This window comes from Pholcus phalangioides, unplaced genomic scaffold, assembly GCF_987345545.1.
Source record: "Pholcus phalangioides strain wild (caught in Gottingen) unplaced genomic scaffold, Ppha-v1.0 ptg000010l_1, whole genome shotgun sequence".
Lineage (NCBI taxonomy): Eukaryota > Metazoa > Arthropoda > Arachnida > Araneae > Pholcidae > Pholcus > Pholcus phalangioides.
Genome location: NW_028301603.1, coordinates 11,156,180 through 11,176,618, shown reverse-complemented (window position 1 = coordinate 11,176,618; position 20,439 = coordinate 11,156,180). Strand labels below are relative to the sequence as shown.

Here is a 20,439-nt window from a genome sequence, read left to right as displayed (position 1 = left end):
GTAATATGCTGGGAAAAAGCTGTCACTAACACACACACGCTATCTTTACTGTCCTACTTGGCAGGGCTTTAAGGAAGGCTGCAAATGCCTCTATATATATATATATACACACTTCAGCACCTCACACCAGAGTGCATGAAATGAGGGAGACATGGTCGTGTCTCCAGTGGTGCATATGATAGTGTACTTGTCCAGTCTGTAAAGAGACCTGGGTTTGATTTCTGGCTGAGACCAGGTTAGACTTCTTTCCGAGTTCAACTTTTTTTTCATGTTTTTCTTCCGAGTTCACAATAGTATCCAGAACTCTATTTCTCAGATGGCTTTTTTTTTGCCAGAGTTGATTTCGCCATAGGAATTAGTATTGAGTGTTGTTCGCATCCTAATCCTTGTGTGAGGAAAAAAACCAGAGACATGTTTCAGAGAGAAAGAAAAAAAATTTCCCCGGGTAAAAGAAACAATCCGCGTGATATCTGAAAAGGGTGAATTTAGTAAGCTGTACAAAAACCACAACATTCATTTCAAGAATGCATCTAATGCAGTGTACTGAAGGAGGCGGGGTTTTGTCATTAGATATGGCAGTACCAACATTATGATCAAAGAGCGTAGTTCCCCATTTCACATGTCGTCTGCTGCTAAAGGTTATTTGGACTTTTCCTCATATATATGACGATAAAAAAAACCTATCTCCCAGTTCAGTTTGTGAGTTAAGCCGGGTTTTCCTAGGAATAGGTTTGTTGCGCAGCGTGAAACGAATTAGACTATTTCGCGCCGACAGAAACGAGTTACATAATCACGCTACGCGTTTGTGTTTTACTAGCGAGGCGCATCAGATCAGGGCGGCTATTTAAAGTATATGGCTTTGGCATGAGCTACTCTGTCGTCTGCATGCTCCGGTTTGAAGGGAAGGGAAATTAAACACACAAGAGTGAAGAGAATATCGGCAAAACCGCGGCGCACGACGCGTTTGACTCCTCCAGAAGGAGTCAGCCAATAACGCCCAACGCGCTGTCGTGAGCAGTATTGCGCTCTGTAGGAAAACAGTCGTGCTGCTTTTCTTACTGGTGAGTGGACGGCGTGTCGCGCTGGGCGAATCACGTTGCGCGCGGCACAGGAAACCTGCTCCTAGGAAAACCCGGCTTTAAGCCAGGTTTTCCTAGGAGTAGAATTTCTGCAGCGTGAAAACGCTGATTAGTTAAAAACCGGAAATTCAGGTTTTTTTGACCAATCAGCGTTTTCACGCTGTAGAAACCTGCACCTATATAGGAAAAGGTTTCCTGTGCCGTGATAAGAAAAGCAGTACGACTGTTTTCCTACAGGGCGTAATAGGGCTCACGACGGCGCTTTACGTCGGGCGTGATTGGCCGACTGCTTCTGGAGGAGTCAAATGCGTCGTGTGCCGTTTTGCCAACACCCCCTATCATCGAGCTTATATTACAACGCAATATGAGCTCGATGCCCGATTTTCATCGATGCCCCGTAAGTTTTGCCGATATTCTTTTCTCTTGTGTGTTTTCTTTCCCTTCAAACCGGAGCATGCAGACGACAGAGTAGCTGATGGGCAAGGCCATATACTATCATATAGCCGCCCTGATCTGATGCGCCACGCTAGGAAAACACAAACGCGTAATTATGCAACACGTTTCTGCCGGAGGGAAATGGTCTAATTCGGTTCACGCGGCGCAAAAAAACCTATTCCTAGGAAAACTCGGCTTAAAGATCTGAAATGAATGAAAAATTCTGCTTTATCATCAATTGAGTGTTGTTTGATTTTGAAGTTAGATAACAGTGTGAACGGAACAGCTTTTCACTCATTGTCTGCTGTGATAAGATTCTTATGTAATTAAAGAAGAGAGCTGAACTCTTTCTCCAAAATTCAGTTTGTGGGTTCTGTTCACGAGGAGCTACACTGATTGAAAATGTGTTTCAAGTCGTCCCGTATTTTTTTTGATAAAATATGGTCATGGATACGTGATAGGAAACACCAGTTAGTGGCATCTAGCGCGAAAACTGAAAAGCTGTGAGATCCAACTGCTTGCATGAGGAAATGGAAAGTGGCAAGGACTTGATTGACATCGGGTGCCGGTTGCAAACTGCAGTCAAGGTCAACGTGCGTGGGAAATTCGAAAAACGTACTTGTGATATAAAGGGCGAAAAGACTATTCAAGTGAGTGAAATTATTATTATTCTTGATACTGTGCTATAACTTTAAAACAATAATTTATTAGAGTCACAAATTAATCAAGTTCAATTCACAGTCAAGTTAAAACGAAAGATACAGTCAGCTGAAATCCTTTTATATGGTTGAGATTTGAGTCAGACCTCGATATGACGTCAATAATTTATAACGTCACATCGCCTATAACGTTAGATTTGTAGGTGGGGGGGAAGAGTCCCTATATACCACTATAATTAGGGAATTGGTCATTTTTATTTGGTCTATTTATTTTATTTCGGTTCTTTTATTCAGATCATTTCCATTATGATGAAATCGGCACTGCCATCCATTACTTGACAACGTGTAAATAAACTGCACATCTAAAGCACATGGCTGTGCCCGCTGCTAAAAATGCCACACTGTATCAGAGAGATTTTTAAAAACAAAAGTAGAGTGAATAAAATCAAGAAAATAATTGGATGGATAGAAGACGCCATATCAACTGATAGTACAAGTACAAACTGCACCACTTAGCCGTTCACAAAGAAAAAGAAATTGATCAAAGAGAAGACTGACTGATGACACAAAACAGTATAATGCCGTAGAAATCGAAGGATTTAAATTCAGGATGAAATCGATTATGAATTTTATATCTTATTTATTATTGGTTTCAATATGCGATTTAGGATTTTATATTTGAATTAAGATTTAATATAGGATTATATGCTTTGTTTCCGATTGTATACATAGATTGTGATCTCGCAACTGATTTTATGCTTAGAATATGATAATTAAATTGCCAGAGGTATCCAGTCCATGAGGAACAATGAGCCGATATTGCCATATGGCTGGGTATCTTTCGGTTTGACGGTTTAAAGCAGTGTTTCCCAAAGTGGGCAATATTTTCCTCTGGTGGGCAATGTAATGATCCAGGGGGCAGTAAAAGTGGTTAATTTTCCATAAGTGTGGTCAACTGCAACATCGCAACTTTTTTTTTTGCCAAAATTGGCAACCTCAACAGCCGATATTGTGCTTGATAGTTTTGGAAACCCTTTATCGAACCACATTAACTGCATATTTCTTTGATTAAATTTTTTTGTGTAAAATTTCTTCATAGTTTTCCGCATATTTTGAAGATCCGGTCATCTTAAATTGACCAGCAATTGCTTGACGTCAGAAAAAAAGTTGCCACATTGGCGATGACCATGCATATAGAAAATTAACCAAGAAGGTGGCGATGAAACAAAAAGTTTTGGAAACTGGTCTAAAACATAGTTCCCAAAATTTTTTGATTTGTCCCTTTCAAAAAATTTTCTCCCATCGCCCCCCCCCCCAATGCAATCGAACACATAGGATCCTATGTTACACCCATAGCTTCTACCGTCCCAAGGGGTTAATGCCCACATTGGGAATTACTGTTGTGCCAGATATGACCCAGGCTCGCCACAGAGAGAACAGGCCTACAACGATACACTTATTCAATCATTACACTTCACTCATAGAAAAGTGGTGGCAGATGGCAGCACTACACATAACAAGCATTACACAAACAAACTTCACGTCAGGTTTCACTACATATACACGCACATTCCAACATGTACCAATTTGTTAGAGATTCCGCAGAGGAATATGGACCAGGTACATGTATGGTTTAGTAGTTGGGAATCATTGGTCTAAAGGGTGACGGTACAGAGTCTACACTCAAATTTACAAACACATTCTTTTTTTATGAACTGATCCTCTGTTCCAAGCAGCATGCCATAGAGATAATGTTAAAATTCATTCTATTTTACGAACTTTAATTGGCTGAGGAAAACGAGAGGTAAAAATTCCAATCAAGAGAAACCTTTAGAAACAACAAGCGAAATAATTTACCTTGAAAACAAACTTGAAGGATTTCGAAAGATCAGATGGTGACTGCAGAAATTTGAGAAAAGGCACGGCCTGACTTTCAAATAACTATGCAGAGAAAGTGCAGCTGTGGATACAATTGTCTCCGGGAACATACATTAATTATTGCTGAAATTGCTTTAAAGTGCTATGATGAAGCAAGCAAAAATAAGTGATTTTATTGGAAATCATCACATTATCGTGAATAATGTCGAACTTGTTTTTCATTTTTTTTCATTGTCTCTCCCATTTACGAACTTTTTATTTTATGAACTAAGTATCAAATTGGTACTGGTTCGTAAAATGAGCACCAAATGTATTAGGTCTTGCTGTAGGCCTATCTAGTTCTCTACATGGTGTGTGATGACATGGGAGGCCCCTTGATCATTCTTGATCAGGACCCCAAAGCTAGGATTTTGGTAAGCTCCTCATATAGAATATTATAGTGTAAAAAAAGAAAAATTCATAAGGTTCCGGGGTAGAGCCCCAGTAGCAACCCCTTTTTGGTGGTCATGTTTGTCAATGTGGTTGTATTAAGCCAAAGTTTAATTGTACTCATTACTTAATGCATCATTTAACATGTACATTTTTACAAGTATTAATAATCTGTATTCATAAATCATTCAAACTTTTTTTAGTATTTTATAAGAGTGAGGCGACATTTGGGATTTGACAATAATTCTGTATTTTTTTCCATCGAAATCATTCATTTACTTTCCTTATTAGATATATCATTAAATTTTACTATATTATTTTTTACACAATTCCATATGTATTCCACAGGAGACTGACTATGATGCATGCAGAGATTCTCGAAGTCGTTGATGGTAACTGCACTCAAACAATCCATCTTGATGGGAAAAAGGTACAAGATTTTTCTTTTTTGGTAATTGTGAATATGTAATTGTGGTGTCAGTGGATGCTGATTTACACAAGCTCAAACAGTTAGTTCATAAAAAGCAAACAGGTTGGAATAAATGATGAAACATGGTGATAATGAAAAATATGTCATATATAAGAAGCCTATTTATTTATTCCGAAGGTGACCAAATTTTAGTGTAACGAAAATGATGTATTGTCAAATATCGTGAATTTGTGAGTAAAAACTATCAAATCATTACATATTTTATGAAACACAGCACACAGCAGTTCTCAACTAGGAGTGGGAGAAGGAAATTTATGTATGATATGAGTGAATGATTCCATGTATATAATTATTATTCACAAGGGGGAAATTTAATTACTTGGGGGGGTTGCGATACAGTGAAAGGGTTAAGAACTGCTGGTTTAGCAGATTATTCACATCAAGAATGCTGTGCGTTACAATACAACAAAACTTTCATACAACATTGTACCCTTTAACACTGGATCAACCCAGTGATATTATAATGATGTAAAATCAGATCCCATCTGTAACAAATTAATCAAATGATAATTTTCTGCGTTCTTTAAAAATTGTTACGTATGAATTTCCTTACCTTAACCTTTTAAAACAAAAAGATGGCCCAGATAAGGCAGTGACAGATTAATGCAAGTAAGTTTGTGGGTTTTTCCTACTTTTTCTAATTTTTTTTTAGTGGGAGCCCTGATTTTCTTTTGCATAAACCTTGCTGTATACCCTGACACAGAAAAACTTAGAAAATTGTTTCCCTGTATCTCTTGAGGCCAAAAAAAAAAAAAATCAATTTTTAACCTCAATATTTGAATTTAGAAATCTGAAGAAAGTTTGGAAAAACCAACATAAGCTGACGGAAAAACTTCCTCCCTTCATTCATGCTTTTCTCAGATATTTGAATTCAAATACCTCTGCAAATATTACACTTTGAATGATTGCACTGTGAAATTTATTTTATTTTTTTTGTCTCGGGAGAAACGGGAGATAACAACTTCCTGATCAGGCTTTTGAGGACACGGTGTTCTGTATGAAAAGTTAATTTTAATAACTGTGCAACCCTTTCCAACGTGAATGACGTATCTGAGTTTTACGCGTGGATACTTTTTACAATTATAAGTGTGCTTCTCTTGCATTAATGGTTCGCCTGCAAAATACAGTGAGAAGAATAGAATCACCCTGTATGCGTAATTTGGAAACCTGAATTTACAAAAGCTCAGTTGAAAGTAACTCGAAACCATATCTGCTGTGAAAATCGAAAGCAATACATGCATTAATTGCATTAATAGAAAAGAAGTAAATAGGAAAGAGGTCTGAATAGCAGACGAAAATAAAAAGAAGGCAAAGTTAGAAAAATCGGAGAAATTTTTAAAAGGGAAAATTTGGGGGTCTTAATCAAACTGGACACATCTGACTGACAGGACACAATTTTTATTTTGTGTTGATAACTTCGTGTTTCCGTATGATCAAATTTTGATATTTTTCTTGCCCAAACCTTTTTCTTTTCTGTTTTTTGACTTGTTATGTGTATTGGCATTTTACAGTTTACAATGGGGATTGGATCTAATGCGGTTATCTGCACTCTGGCAGAAAGATACTCTGATTTAGAGCATGCCACATTGGAGCTCATCAGAAAAAAATGGTACATACGAGACAACTGTGTAAGTTTTTATTCATTACCATTGTTCTGAGCTTGACAAATCAATTAAGAAGAAAAGAGAAAAAATTTAGTTCCAGCAAAACTTTTTGGGAGAAAGACATTCTTTTTATAGATGCAAAGACGCTCGATTTTACAAACCTCCAATTAACAAACACATTTTTTTATGAACTGGGTCTCTGTTCCGAACAACATGCCATAGAGCTAATGATAAAATCCTCTCTATTTTATGAACTCTATATTTTACAAACTTTGTTTTTCTTCCACTATTTTTTCTTGGTTATTTTATTGTTCCAGTCACCAAGTTCATTTTGTAATTAAAGTTAAATGTATTCAGATGTCAGATGTTCATACATTAGAAAAAGAGGGAAGGTAGAGAGTTCACCAATTTGTCATCACAAACAAAGTTTTCTGAACATGTGCCCGAAAGGAGGATTTGATTGTTGGGGGGGGGGGGGCATGTATGGAAGATGCGTTAACAATGTAATTCACTCTTTGTGTATTATGATTGGATAAACTTGTGGTTTCATAAATTGTATCATACATTAGGTCAATTAGGCTATTTCAAAGTCAAGAGTCAATCAAACTCTACTTCAGTCAACTGCTGTTCGTCTATATTACTTTTCACAGTGTTAACAAAAAGGTTGTGCTTCACAGTGGATGAAAAAAATATATTTGAAAAGAAATTAATGTGTAAACTATATCTCTTACAAAGACAGAAATTGCCAAAAAGTACAGGATTTGAAAAATTACATTGAGTCCTAATCAAAGATCAGCAAAAGATTGTTTCTACAGCGAGTGGTTCCAACTGCGTGTTTCACCATCCTGAAAAAATTTCAGAGAAGCAAGATTCGCGTAAAATTAATTCTACATCAATTCCATGGAATCTTATATTTATTAAAATTTTGCGATGAAACAAACAAAAATAAGATCTTTTATGGAAATCATCTATAAAGGTAATTGACAAACTTATTTTTAAAGCCATTTACAAATTAATTATCAAGCCAAAGCTCATTTTTACAAGTTTGTAAAAATAAGTGTCGGCTGTAAGAGAATGATAGAAATGGCCCAACACATAATTTTTTTTTTTAAATTTTGTAAGACTGCAGAACTCCCTTTTTCCTGCTGGTAGCAGACGCGCTGACAAATTCAGAAAACTTTGTTTGTTCGAAAAATATGGCATGGACCCAGCTTCACACATTAATTTTCTTTGCATATATTGTAGCTGGCAAGTTTTCAGCTTTCAAGCAAGTTTCCGAGAAGCTCCAGAATTTCAACTCCATCTTCTAGACTCCCACAAAATTCTTATAACTCACGAATTTTTTCCCTGATTGTAAAAAAATCTCTACTCTTTGAAAAATTATTCCCAAAGAATTCACCTGGGGAAAAAAATTTCATTTTTAATCCACACAATGATGCCAAAATCATAAGTAAATTGTTATCATTGCATGAAATCACAAAAAAATAAAAATAATTTTCAGGGTGGAAGGCAAAATTCTCCAAATAGCCAGCATCAATTCTGCCTTTTAGCATCCAAAATTTGCAAAATCACTCGCTTTGACCATATGCGGGCCCCCGCAACTAGATACTGTGTCAGCCAGGGCAAGCACGAATTTCGGGACCACTATGTAATGAGGGCACCAAATTCACTCTTCAATGGCTCCTTCTACATTTAGAAGGAGCCGTTAAAGAGTGAATTTGGTGCCCTCTTCTAATCCGTTCCCGTAGTACCAGACCCGCCTGCTCTTCCCTAGTTGGGGCCCTGACTATTCTGTTGCCTTTGTCTTGTTTCGGGCTCGATGGAGATTTTGTTGTTGTTGGTGAGATTTGATTTGAGAGTTGTAATGAAGGTAATTTAACTTACTTGTTGGGGATGATTGGTACTAATCGCGATGGCTGGTAGCCTACAATGTCATATTTTTGTGAAGGGGAAAAATCCCTACAAATTTACATTTAAATAATGAAAAATCCCTACAGTATTTTTTTAAGATAAATTTTATATTTAGTTTTGTACGAAATTTGGATCCGCGAATAAACCTCCCTAATTCTCACTTTCCAAAGTTGGCAGCTGTGATACGCGTAAAAGTGACAAATCTTTTTAGTATCAAAATTTTCTTTTAAATACATAGGTAAATTTTGGAAAAGGAGTGACATACAGCTGAACACAGCAATAGCAAACTTTGTGAAGAAAAAGCATAATATTTGGTCTGATCCCGTACAACCGTATTTTTATTCCATTGACTATAGCAAACCAAATTTTTGATCCCTTGTAGTCTGTTATTTTTATGGAGTTTGCTTTATGGGAAAATTGCTTGAATTTGTGTTATAACAATGAATTAATGAAAAATTCAATTCATCAAAAGCAGTTCACTGACTGTTGTGAAATGGGACAAATTCTCATTTGTTTGCTAATTTTTATTGATTTCAAGTAGAAAATATTATCTATTATTATTGACAATTCTCTATAAAAATATAAAAGCGATATCATGCATGCATGTGCCTAGCATATGTTATGAATTTTCCATCTATGTATTCACTGGACCCGAACATGCCACATTTAAGCTCACAAACTTGTAAGTGTTCATTTAAATGATATTTTGTGGCTAATATATTAAATTGATACATTTGCATTTTTAAAATTCTTTATTGCCCCCTGTAGAGTTGTGAACTTTTCATGTTTAGCCTATAAGTGTTGGGATTTCGCTATGTTTACAGGGCCTCCAGATTATGAATTTATATTGCTGGTTTTCACTTATTGCCATCAACTTAAAAGGAAGAAAAGAAATATATATATTTTTTGCTGGTACTGTTTTTATTTTTAAACCCTGTTCCCATTGACCCACTCACCAAAACTGAGCCCATTCCCGTTACATGAAAAGCTCTTGGGACATCACACCTGTTAGACTCCAGGTGCGGTAGCCTGTATAAAAAAGTGGTCAAAGCAATCTAAATCTGTGAACGTAAACATCCATGGTCCCCCACTTTATGCAGCAGGGACCCTAGGCTGGGATCTTTGGCAGGCCCCCCCCCCCTCCCGTCAGATGTTTCATGGGCCCGAAAGTAGTGAATTTATTTCATGAAAAACAAACAAAAAATAAATAAATCAATGGTTCGCGAGTAAAATGCCATACTCCCTGTTTGCTGTGCACCCCGTGTAACATAATATAAATTATAATTTGTCTAGCTAATAATTGTGTAGTTAAAGCTATACGGTCTGCACCTATTTTATCAGTTGTTTGACTGATTATTTCATTTGCCTTTTATTTTATTGTATTCAATGCTGTTCGATTTGTATACTATATTTTTTTCATTCTTTCTCTTGAGCAGAGTATTACAGGAGTTTATGTTGATGGAACGAAGTTGAATGCCTTTGAAAGTGTCCCACTGGAGAGTGGATGCCAAATTATGCTTGGCCCACCAACTTTGACTAATGTGAAGTACGAATTCCATACTAAACCTGCTCCGAGGAAGAATAAGCAAAAAACGTCCTCATCCCTGAAGAAAAGAAATTACCTCGCAGAATCTGTTAGTAGAGCAGGTTCATTAATTTTTTACTATTTACATGAAATTTATCTAAGTTATGTAACTAATTTCTCGGAACTAGCACTGCATGAGTTTATTTGTTACAGCATGGGAGAAAAACATCTGGGAGGCTATTATGTCTCTACTCAGCGCATCAGCTATTGTGCTTGCTATAATAAGGGAAGAAATACAGCGAAACCTGTATGAAATAGAATGTCAGTAGATTGAAATAATATTGTTTTAATCAGATTTCTGTTTTATAAAGATGCAAATAAAAGCACTAACCATTGCATAGACTATATTTTGATTCCATGTAAGACGAATTTCCATCTCGTACAGGTTTCACATAGTTGTGTCTCTGTGGTATATTAATTAATGCGCGAGATTGCTTAACAAGGTTTGTTATATGGGGTGTCCCGTAACTCCACGTACAAACTTGGAGGGGAGGTGGAGAATATGGTTTGGAATATTCACATAGGAAAGCATGGTTGGAAATGCCACCCTCAAGTAATAGAGACAAAGACGCAGTAAGGACACAATACAGAAAGCAGTGTAAAGCACTTTATTACCCAAAAAAGAGTGCAATAATAGTTACAACCATCGCAGGAGGTATTAAAAATTTCACCCATTGGCATTGATGCAGCATAACATCTATGGCGCATGGATTGCCGAACATTTTCAAAGATACTGGGCATTCAATCACATTTTCGATTTTTTGATCGTTTTTCAAAGATCGTAGCAGCAGTGATGGTGATTTGTTCCACCAAGTCTATATCTGAATCTACCGGTGTTTCATAAACAATGGCCTTTAAGGCACCCCAGAAAAAAAATGAGATAAATCAGACGATCTGGGATGATGATTAGGTGATCATGCAGTGCCACGTATCCATCTCCCAGGTAATTATGATTCCCAGACCTGCCAACTCTCCCGATTTAGGCGGGAGACTCCTCCTTTTTTTCATCCTTCCTCCCGCTGTCCGGATTTGTTACAATTTCTCCAGATTTTGGCAGAAAATTAGATTTTACGCGAGCTTTCACGTTGCCGTGGCGTCAATGATTACCATCGTCATTAGGGAAAACACCCATAGAGGACAGCCGTGATCATTTCCATCAAGCAGCTTTAAAAAAAGTCTGTGACTGTATTTAAGCAACTGGCAAAGACGTGACTTCGTTTTTGTAGCGTTTATCTGCAATCATTTAATAGGGGCATGACCTTGGTTGCCGAAATTCCTGTATAATCGTTATTTTATTCCATTAACAGCCATGCTGTAGACACGTTTTTTCATCGGCAGCTTTGTAATTTGAATTTTTTTTAATTGTTTCTTCCGATCAAACGTCTTCAGAAAGAAAATATAAAACTTTAAGCTATATAAAGCTAAATATAAAGCTTTTAAGAGTTCATATACCCAAAATAGAATCACTGATAGCATCCACGAAAGGAAACGTTTATATTTTATGAACAGTATGTAGATGTGATTTCTCTATTCTGCATGGAAAGACTAACATGGAATTATATTCTGCTCAGGCACAATGCAGAACCTGCCACAGGGAGAGGAATTGAACTTTTTCCTCAATTGATTCAAAAAATTTTTTTGATCGAGTCTATGAGTGTCGGGGGGGAGGGTCCCCCCTTAGGAGAATCTATGGATTTTTGGATTTCAAAAGTTGGCACGTCTGGATTCCTAACGATATTCTCTACCTCCCCTCCAAGTTTGTACGTGGAGTTCCATAATACCCTGTATAAAGTGTCACTTATTCCATATCGAAATTTGATGGTCCCATAGTTAAAATGGAAGTTTTTATTTTAAATGAATTTTTTTGGAATTCCATGATGTGCATAAAATATAGAGGGTGCAAAATAGTCTACACACCCATTCGTCAAATCAGAAAGAGTTCTTAGAGCCAAGTTTTTTTTCCCTTCAGAAAAACTGCCCTAAATAATGTTTTTCAACTTTTCTGAGATTTAATGACCTCTTTCCATGATGGAAGACATGCTGACATTTTGTAAAAAAAAAAAAAAATTTCTGTCGCTAAACCCTAATCTAGTACTTACCTGTAGAAAATTTCAGGTGCCAATACCAATTTTCTGGTCGATGTGACGACCTGGAATCCATCAGCCTCAGGTTTTAGGTTGTGCATAACAGAATTATATTTGTTTGTGGCATTTATCCTTTATTTTTTCAGAATGGAGAGGATGAATATGTTCCGCCAGAAACTGAAGAATGTTCTGATGATGAGGAATCAACAAATCTGTCACTTAGAGCGAGGGTCGCACTTCGACTAGCAAAATCGGCTGCATCAAGGGTAACAGAAAATGTATGTAACTCTTAGAGATGTAAAATTCTCCAGAATAATCTTTTAGAGAATATTCTCTGGTAGGGCTACTATTATAAATAACTTGAGAATATTCTTATAAGTTCTTGATGAGAATATTCTCCTGTTATTTATAATATAGTTACATATAATATCCTTGAGAATATTCTCCGGAAGGACTACTTTCATAAATTACTGGGGAATATTCTTATAGAAAATAATAAGAATTATTCTGAAGTTATTAATAATAGTGCTTCCAGAGAATATCTTCAGTTACCGAAATCTTTCCAGAGAGTAGTATCAAGACTATATGTAATAACATGTATTATAATAAATAGGCTAATCTCGATAAATAACTTGAGAATAATTATTATTCAATGTGAGTGATACAGAATTTGAATGAACGTGCATTGAAAAACAACAGTTCTGTATCTTCTTATAATGAAGTGATTGTATAATAGCTTCCTTTATCAATCAACTTTGGTTTAATTTCTTTTCTGTTGTGAACTTCTGAAAATTTCTCCAGTTTTAAAATAATTTTTTAAGGTTTTAATCTAAAGGTTTCTAAAATCTTTATAACCAAACTTTTAACTTCTCATCATGACCTGGAGAATATTCTAAGAATATTCTCAAACTAAAAGTTGCCATTGGGGGTGATTATACCAAAAATTGTTTTGTTGTAAATGTTTCAGGCAATGAAGACTGATTTATATTTCACAATATGAACAAAATTGGTAAAAAAATTTAAATTATTTAAAAGAAAAATGAATATTCTTGATTATTCTCCAATTTTTACATCCAGGAGAATATTCTCGTTCTCCGAGAACATTCTCACTTCACATCTCTAGTAACTCTTATACATAGCATAGGTGCCATTGCTTCCGATTTTTTACCCTTATCAAAATCTTGCAGTCGAAACCAGATTCTTCAGATTTTTCTTATCTTTATGGAAAAATCCGTCAAAATCCAGAAATTGTGCTTCTCCGAAAGTAAAAAACGCTCAGTCCTTGCAATCTAAGTGACCATGTTTCATCGAGAAAAATATGGGAAATTGTCAATTGTCATCAAATACTATACCACAAATAATATCCAATCATTGCTAAAAACTCCAAAAAAAAAAAATATCACTAATGGTGGGAAATAAAGGAATACTGCAAATCACAATGAATTAAAATGATTTCTACAAGGGAACTACTACACACATCCCATGACAGATAGGTGAAATGAATATTCATAAGCATAATCAGCTCGATTTCGGCGAAGAATAATTCAAAGAGTCTGTTATACATGGGCACAAAGTACTGGCCATGTCCAGTCCAACTTCATGCAAGTTAGTGAAAAAAATTTTAAAATTCGGCTCTATATTTATGAAACTTTTTTTTTATTCTGAGAAGGAAATTCTGGACTTGGAATTTCACCATTGAAACTATTGCACAAGAATAGGTCCATTAGTTTATAATGGTGTGTTTCAACTTTTTTAGATGTTGCTGCTTTCATTCGTATTCATATTTTATTAAAAGAAAAAGAGACATGATGCATGTGTCTCGTGATTGTGACCATGAACACTAACATCTGTAGACTTTTTATTTAAGTTTCTGTTGCGATTAATGCAATACTTTGCAGCTTAAATGATGTGATATGCTAGTGATGTCTTTTTCTTACTGAAATTATGATATTAATTAGATATTTTTCCCCTAATTGGTAATTAATGATCTTTGATTATAGTTATGATTTCTTTGTTTATATTTTTCTAGTTTCATTTGTATTCGTGCAATTCATAGTTTTCATGTTCACTCTTCATCAGGATGAGAATAAAGATACTACTGTAACTGACAAGCCCATGAAGAAACAGAAACGCTGTGCCACGAGAAAACATAGTTTATCGGAACTTTGCGAATTTGACGAAGAAACAAAGTCTCTTATTGTGGTTAGAATATTGTTAAGCTTTATGTGTTACTGTAAATGTGATAAAAATCCAGTTATTATGCAATTATGTTATGATTGTTGGTTATTATGCATAATAACCAATTTATCACATTTGCCATAGCATATGTATGAGATGCATTTATTACTGTATTCCCCTGCATCAGTAAACCTGTAAAACTAATAAGACACAAGCTTTTAAATACTGAAGCCTGGTTGATTCTTAGCACAACTAGAAAAACAAGGTTTAATAAGTTATAACCAATTTTTCTTTTTGCTCATTCTAATTTCACACACTTGCAATCAAAGAATACAAAAATGCTTCACAATCTTCTCTTTTAACTCTAATCCATAAGAACGAATACTCAGCGATTATCCAAGGTATATATCCCTTGCATAAAAAGTAGAACAGCTTATAAATTTTTTAGCTAATAAAGATATTTTTGGGGTTTTTAAGCTTACAAAATATTTTAATAGATATGGATGCACACACCAACATAACACTTCTTAGAATGAAGATATTCAAGAATTACCCAGAGAATTCATGACTTTTTATCTGGAACATCCCGGCAAGATGGGTAATGGGGGGTGGGAAGAATGCTACTTATCAAGAATAGAACAAGAAAAAATAATCAATTCTTTTTCAATCCTGGATAATGCCGTCCCTTGATTTTGATATCTCAGTTGAATGAGTACCAAAATATACCATAGTTTACCTCTATCGTAAGACAGGGTCCTAATTAGCAATAATGAGATTTGATTGTACCTATTCCAATTTTAATGAAATATGGTTCATACTTGGTGACTTGAAAACTTGTTGGTGGCTTCAATAACAACAAAAATTAGATTATGATATGATATTTAGAAAGTTTTACATCTGTGATAAATTTTTTGATTTAATACTTTTCAAACCATGAAGCTATTAAAACATATTTATATACATGAATATATATATTAAGCTTGGCTTATTCCATTTTTGAGATTCATTGAACACTAAGAGAGGAACTGACTGTACAAAATTTGAGTTGAAGGCATTTCGAAATTCATCTTGACAATTATAGGTTAAAAAAACAACCAAGTGGTATTCAATTTTTTTTTTTGTAGGCAATCCCTAAGAAACGTCTGTTAGAACTGGAGAAGAGTGAGAAAAAATGCAGACTTTATGAAAAACAGCTTGTGCAGCAAAGGGTAAATTTATATAACATTTATGTTTTTAAAGGAAAATGTCTTAATCACATTTTTTTTTAATTTATCATATACTCGTTATGTTTCAGATTCATTTACAGTGGAACTTTGGTTAACGAGCTTAATTCGTTCTGCCAACATGCTTGTTATGCGAATCAAACTTCTCCATACGAAACAATGGAAATTTGTTCCACAATTATTCATTCACATAAGAATGACTAATAAAAACGACATTTAATCAATAATTAAATACAATAATAATTACACATAATGCCATAAAATATGCATAATATAATTAAATAATGCCATAAATAAACAATACGATAATCCTTACAAATTAACTTACTCTAAATGACAAGAGAGAGGAAGACTGTCGTTTAGGACGATTTACAGACTCCTTGTTATTTGCAAACTTATTCTTTTTGCATGACTCAAAAAGAACCATATGCAATGACACTTGCTTTTGTCTGTTTTTTAGGATTTCTGGAAAATGGTAAATTGCAGTGTTTGTTGGAAAGATTGCACATTGCCACAGCTTTATTTGGGTGGTTCTTTTCTATAGACGTTCGTCCTTTCTAAGATGAACTAAAACTATTTATAATTACCCGGATTAATGAAATCAGTAGTTGTTTCTTCTGAAATTTCAAAAGATGAGCACAAAAATACTCTTTGATTTAAGGTGTAATTTCTAGAAAGCGCCACCACAGTTGTTTAACTTTCATGTGTATTAAATTTCTATTTTTATACACACTGAGTGCTCAGTTAATTGCGGCCGTCTATGTAACACGTGTTTGGTACCCTATTTGTCTCAGACAATTTCATGGATATATCATGATATCATCGAGAATGAATATGGAATTTGGGTGTTTCCCTACTGTTGTTGTTGTTGTTGGTTGTGTTTTTTTTTTTTTTTTTTGTTCTGTTTTAACACCATTATAATTTTGAGATAGAGCATTAAAGTTTCATATAGGGCTTGTTATGCAAAGCTCACCTCGCTGTATCTGCCATACACTCATGTAAATTCTGTCTCTTGATGGTGGTTATGCATATTACAGACATTGACATTTTTATATTCTCTTTAGCTGCACTGGAAAAGATACACTTCGGACATCTTCCAGATATCTTTGGCATATGTCACAGCCATCCATTTCAGTTTGAAGAGGGTGATCGTTATTCATTGAGCCCTCATTGTTCATCTAATGACATATAAAGGGATATTGTTTTTGTTTTCCCCCTCAGATCGAATAATCATATTTTTCAAACTATATTGAATATATTCCCTTGTAAGACTAATCATATTCGCCGGTCCAGGATTAAGTTACTCATATATTTAATACACAAGAGCTTTACAATCTTTAAATTAGATTTTTTGTCAGTAATTTTTTTTAAATTATTTCAGGGGAAGATGAAAGAGCAGCTTCAAAATGAACTTCTTTGCCCTATATGCTATGAAGTTTTTAAAAAGGTAATAGTTACGTCATGTATTTTTGACTAGAAGCAGTTCAGTATAATTTTCCTAAATTTAAACCTTGCTGCACAGTTTATGTATATTCCATGAAAATTGGGGTTTTTATCCTAGATCAAGTATAGTGTGTGCATAATAAATTTATGATATGGCTTCAGAAGAAAAAAAAGTTCTAAATAGTCAAGAATTCTGTAGACATTGCATCAAAAATCTATGTCTTGCTGTTATGTATTGATATTCTTTTAATGAGGCGGAAAATGCAGCAGTTAAAACATTAACATTTGTAACACAAAGCGGAACATTAAGAACAATTAAGGTTAAAAAGACAGTTTCACCAACGACCAGAGCTGTGGTATTGAACGGGACAAAGGCAGAACTGAAGTGTGTGTGTCAGCAGATGAAGATCTTCCCTATATATATATATATATGGCATATTATAGAATGCCTTGATGATGTCAGCATACCTGATTGATGACAATAGCATCCAATTATCATATCGGATCACAACAATTCTGTAAAATATTGGAAAAAGAAGAAAATTTGAAAAAAGTTATTTTCATGCAGGTCTTTTTTTTCTACTTGATTTAAAATTTCAAAACAAATAATAAAAACATTACAGGTGTGGAAATTTTTTTTTAACGCTTGCAACAAGTGTTTAAATAAAATTGAATAAATATTCAAGGTTACAAGATTTTTGAGTCCTTAAGTGTGAACACATAGCTGACTGCATTTCATGGTGACAAAAATAGTATTTCTGGCCTCCATCATTACCATTCAGCACATGAAAACATTAAATTACCTCTTAAACCAAAAATGCTTAAAACGAAAAGTTTCTCATTTGAGACCAAAAAATGTACTAGGTGGTCAGTTTGGGTTAATTGGCTTCCAATTTGAAAGACAGAAACTCTTCAAACGCATTATACGAATACCTCGTAAATATACTAGACATACCCTTCATAAATATGCTAGGCACACATGCGAAACACTTTTTGACATGCAACAATCAGCTAGAAATTCCTCTGAGGAATGTTTACAAGGTGCATGCACAGTTTAGGTTAGTTTTTTCCCTGCTGAAACATTGATTTAATTAATGTATTGGGGCCAATATTTTTCTTCACTAAATGGAGGGAAATTACATCAGGATTGAGATAAACACAAAAAAAAAACTCTCTGAACCGAGGAAATTCATGAAATCATAGTTTGACCAACGATCAATGTTTAAAAACAATTTCCCTTATTTTATAAATGTATGATGCAGACACAAGACTGAAAACTGCTAAACTATGCACTTTTTGTACTGAGTATAGATGTCTGATAATCCTAATGTTTAAAATGTTGAAGAGTAAACTGTTTCTATAAGTTATTTCAAAGTAATTTATACCTTTACCCCCCCCCCCCGGCATATTAGGCAGTAACAGTATCATGTGGTCACTCGTTTTGTCAGCAATGTTTAATCAGCTGGACCAAGAAGGAGAGGACCTGTCCTGTGTGCCGTTCATATGTTGGTCAACAGTACAAGTCCCTTGTGACTGACAGTGTCATTTCAACTCTGTCCCAGCTCATCAGCTGAGTCACCCATAAAAGAAACAGACCAAGAAAAAGCAGTGAGTTTTTTTTTCATATACAGTAAAACCTTGTTAACCTTGTTATAAACCAAACTGTACCAGTATATTTTAACAGAATAAGTTAAGTAATAAAAGCTCTAAAAAGGTAAAAACTTGTATTTTTTTTCTTTTGCCATCTATAAATTATATTGTAATTTTAATTCATACTTTAATAAATGTTATGTTACTTTAAATTTATGATTTTCATAATATTATGCATTGAAACTGACGCTTAAGTCATCACTATGGTTAAGACATCATAAGTTTTTGATAACATGAGGTGCTAACATATCGAGGTTTTACTGTATATGATTTTAAAATGTTTTATTATTGGCTGAATTTCAGTTTTTTTCAGCAGTATTCAGACATTTACTACAGTCTTCGCTCGATTTTACAAACCAATACCTCCTTGCAAAATAGTCCTCTAGTCCTGAATATGCTTCTTACGACTAATCATTTGTCTCTTTTTAAAAAATGAGGGTCTACTGTATTTTTTTAAATTGCTTATTTCTGTTTTATTATCTATATATTAAATTGATTTTCTGTCTGCGTATACTCTCTATACAAATCTGCAATTTAGATCAATCGTTGCCAAATTTTGCATATACACCAAACGCACCCGACTTGAATGATAGGCTACTTTAAACATTTTTCAGACTTGGGCAAATGCCTGAAATGAGCAAAAAAACTGTCAGGTAACAATGGTTTCTGAGCCTCAATAATCACTTTCGGGACGTTTACTTTAGTTACCGTGCTTCCCTAGCAATGCGTTTCAGACGTGTACATGCCTTTACAATTGTTTGTCACTTCTTTAATGCTGCCAGTATATTTACCAGGGGCGTAGCCAGAAATTTCGTTCGGGAGGGGACCAAAGTGACAGAACAATAGATTTGGCCATCTTTTTCCCTTTTTTCTGTCATTTTCTCACATTTCGGGGGGGGGGGGGACCAGACCCCCAAGTCCCTCCCCCTCGCTATGCCCTTGATATTTACAATAGTTTATGGATTTATAATGGTTTGTCCCTTTTTCAATCCTCCCAGTAATGAGGCTTTTTGAATAGATGCCAGAATCATCAGCATCACTTTGAGGGTCAGCCAAAGAATAATCCCCATAGAAAAATCAGTGTCAAAATTGCCGATTTTACTGTAGAAATGTAGAAATTTAATTGGGCTTTCCGCCACATCAAGAATTTCAAAAATTTTATGGCATTCTCGATTTTTGCTATATTGAGTTCACTTAGAGATACAAAAGTTAAATATGAAGTAATTAGCCAGACCTACTTTTGAGTTGGATATTCATGCAATAACATTGATTTCAACTTTTTATTTATACCTTCTCAAGCTTGAAAATTAATGTCTCCGTATTGTCTTTTGATATTTAACTGCATAAATTCATGTAGTTTAGGTTGTTTTAAAATTAATGGGCTCATAAAGTGCATTGAAGAAATTCCACAGCTTTAACTAAGCATTTTTGGAAGCTGAAACAGGCAGATAGATAACTTGAAGTTTGAGAGGGGAATCGAAATACCTAGTGACCCTTGAAAAAGGGGGGAAAAAATCATTTCAACGTTTCTTTAACTCATTAAAGACGATTTTGATTTTTAGAAAGAAAAAAAAAACGAGTGGAACCACTCGCCCATTTGTTGGCAGTGAAAAAAAATAAAATTTGGAATGACAAATTTCCTTGCCAATTGGTGTCAATGGGTCAAATTTAGATTTGTTCATTTCATGAGTCATGCAGGAAGTCGCTATATTGGTTAACTTAGACACAGTTTGTATGTCCCTCAAAGAAAGAGAGAGATGTCATGTTATCCACAAAAAGCCTGACTGAAGA

At 34.8% G+C, this 20,439-nt stretch overlaps 1 protein-coding gene across 2 annotated transcripts in view; it reads left to right on the top strand.

Moving 5' to 3' along the window:
- The first annotated feature begins 2,060 nt into the window (after nucleotides 1-2,060).
- The window catches only part of LOC149080916 (uncharacterized), a 26,007-nt gene continuing 7,628 nt past the window's right edge, over nucleotides 2,061-20,439 (top strand). Inside the window, exons 1-9 of one of the 2 annotated variants that reach the window (XM_089237602.1) lie at nucleotides 2,061-2,164; nucleotides 4,829-4,910; nucleotides 6,482-6,598; nucleotides 9,922-10,119; nucleotides 12,301-12,432; nucleotides 14,234-14,356; nucleotides 15,457-15,540; nucleotides 16,937-17,002; nucleotides 18,411-18,606. In XM_089237602.1, the coding sequence (XP_089093728.1) occupies nucleotides 4,839-4,910; nucleotides 6,482-6,598; nucleotides 9,922-10,119; nucleotides 12,301-12,432; nucleotides 14,234-14,356; nucleotides 15,457-15,540; nucleotides 16,937-17,002; nucleotides 18,411-18,572 (954 nt within the window). In that variant the 5' untranslated portion in view covers nucleotides 2,061-2,164; nucleotides 4,829-4,838 and the 3' untranslated portion in view covers nucleotides 18,573-18,606. The remainder of the gene's footprint in view (nucleotides 2,165-4,828; nucleotides 4,911-6,481; nucleotides 6,599-9,921; nucleotides 10,120-12,300; nucleotides 12,433-14,233; nucleotides 14,357-15,456; nucleotides 15,541-16,936; nucleotides 17,003-18,410; nucleotides 18,607-20,439) is intronic. The other variant, XM_089237603.1, reaches the window with a different exon arrangement.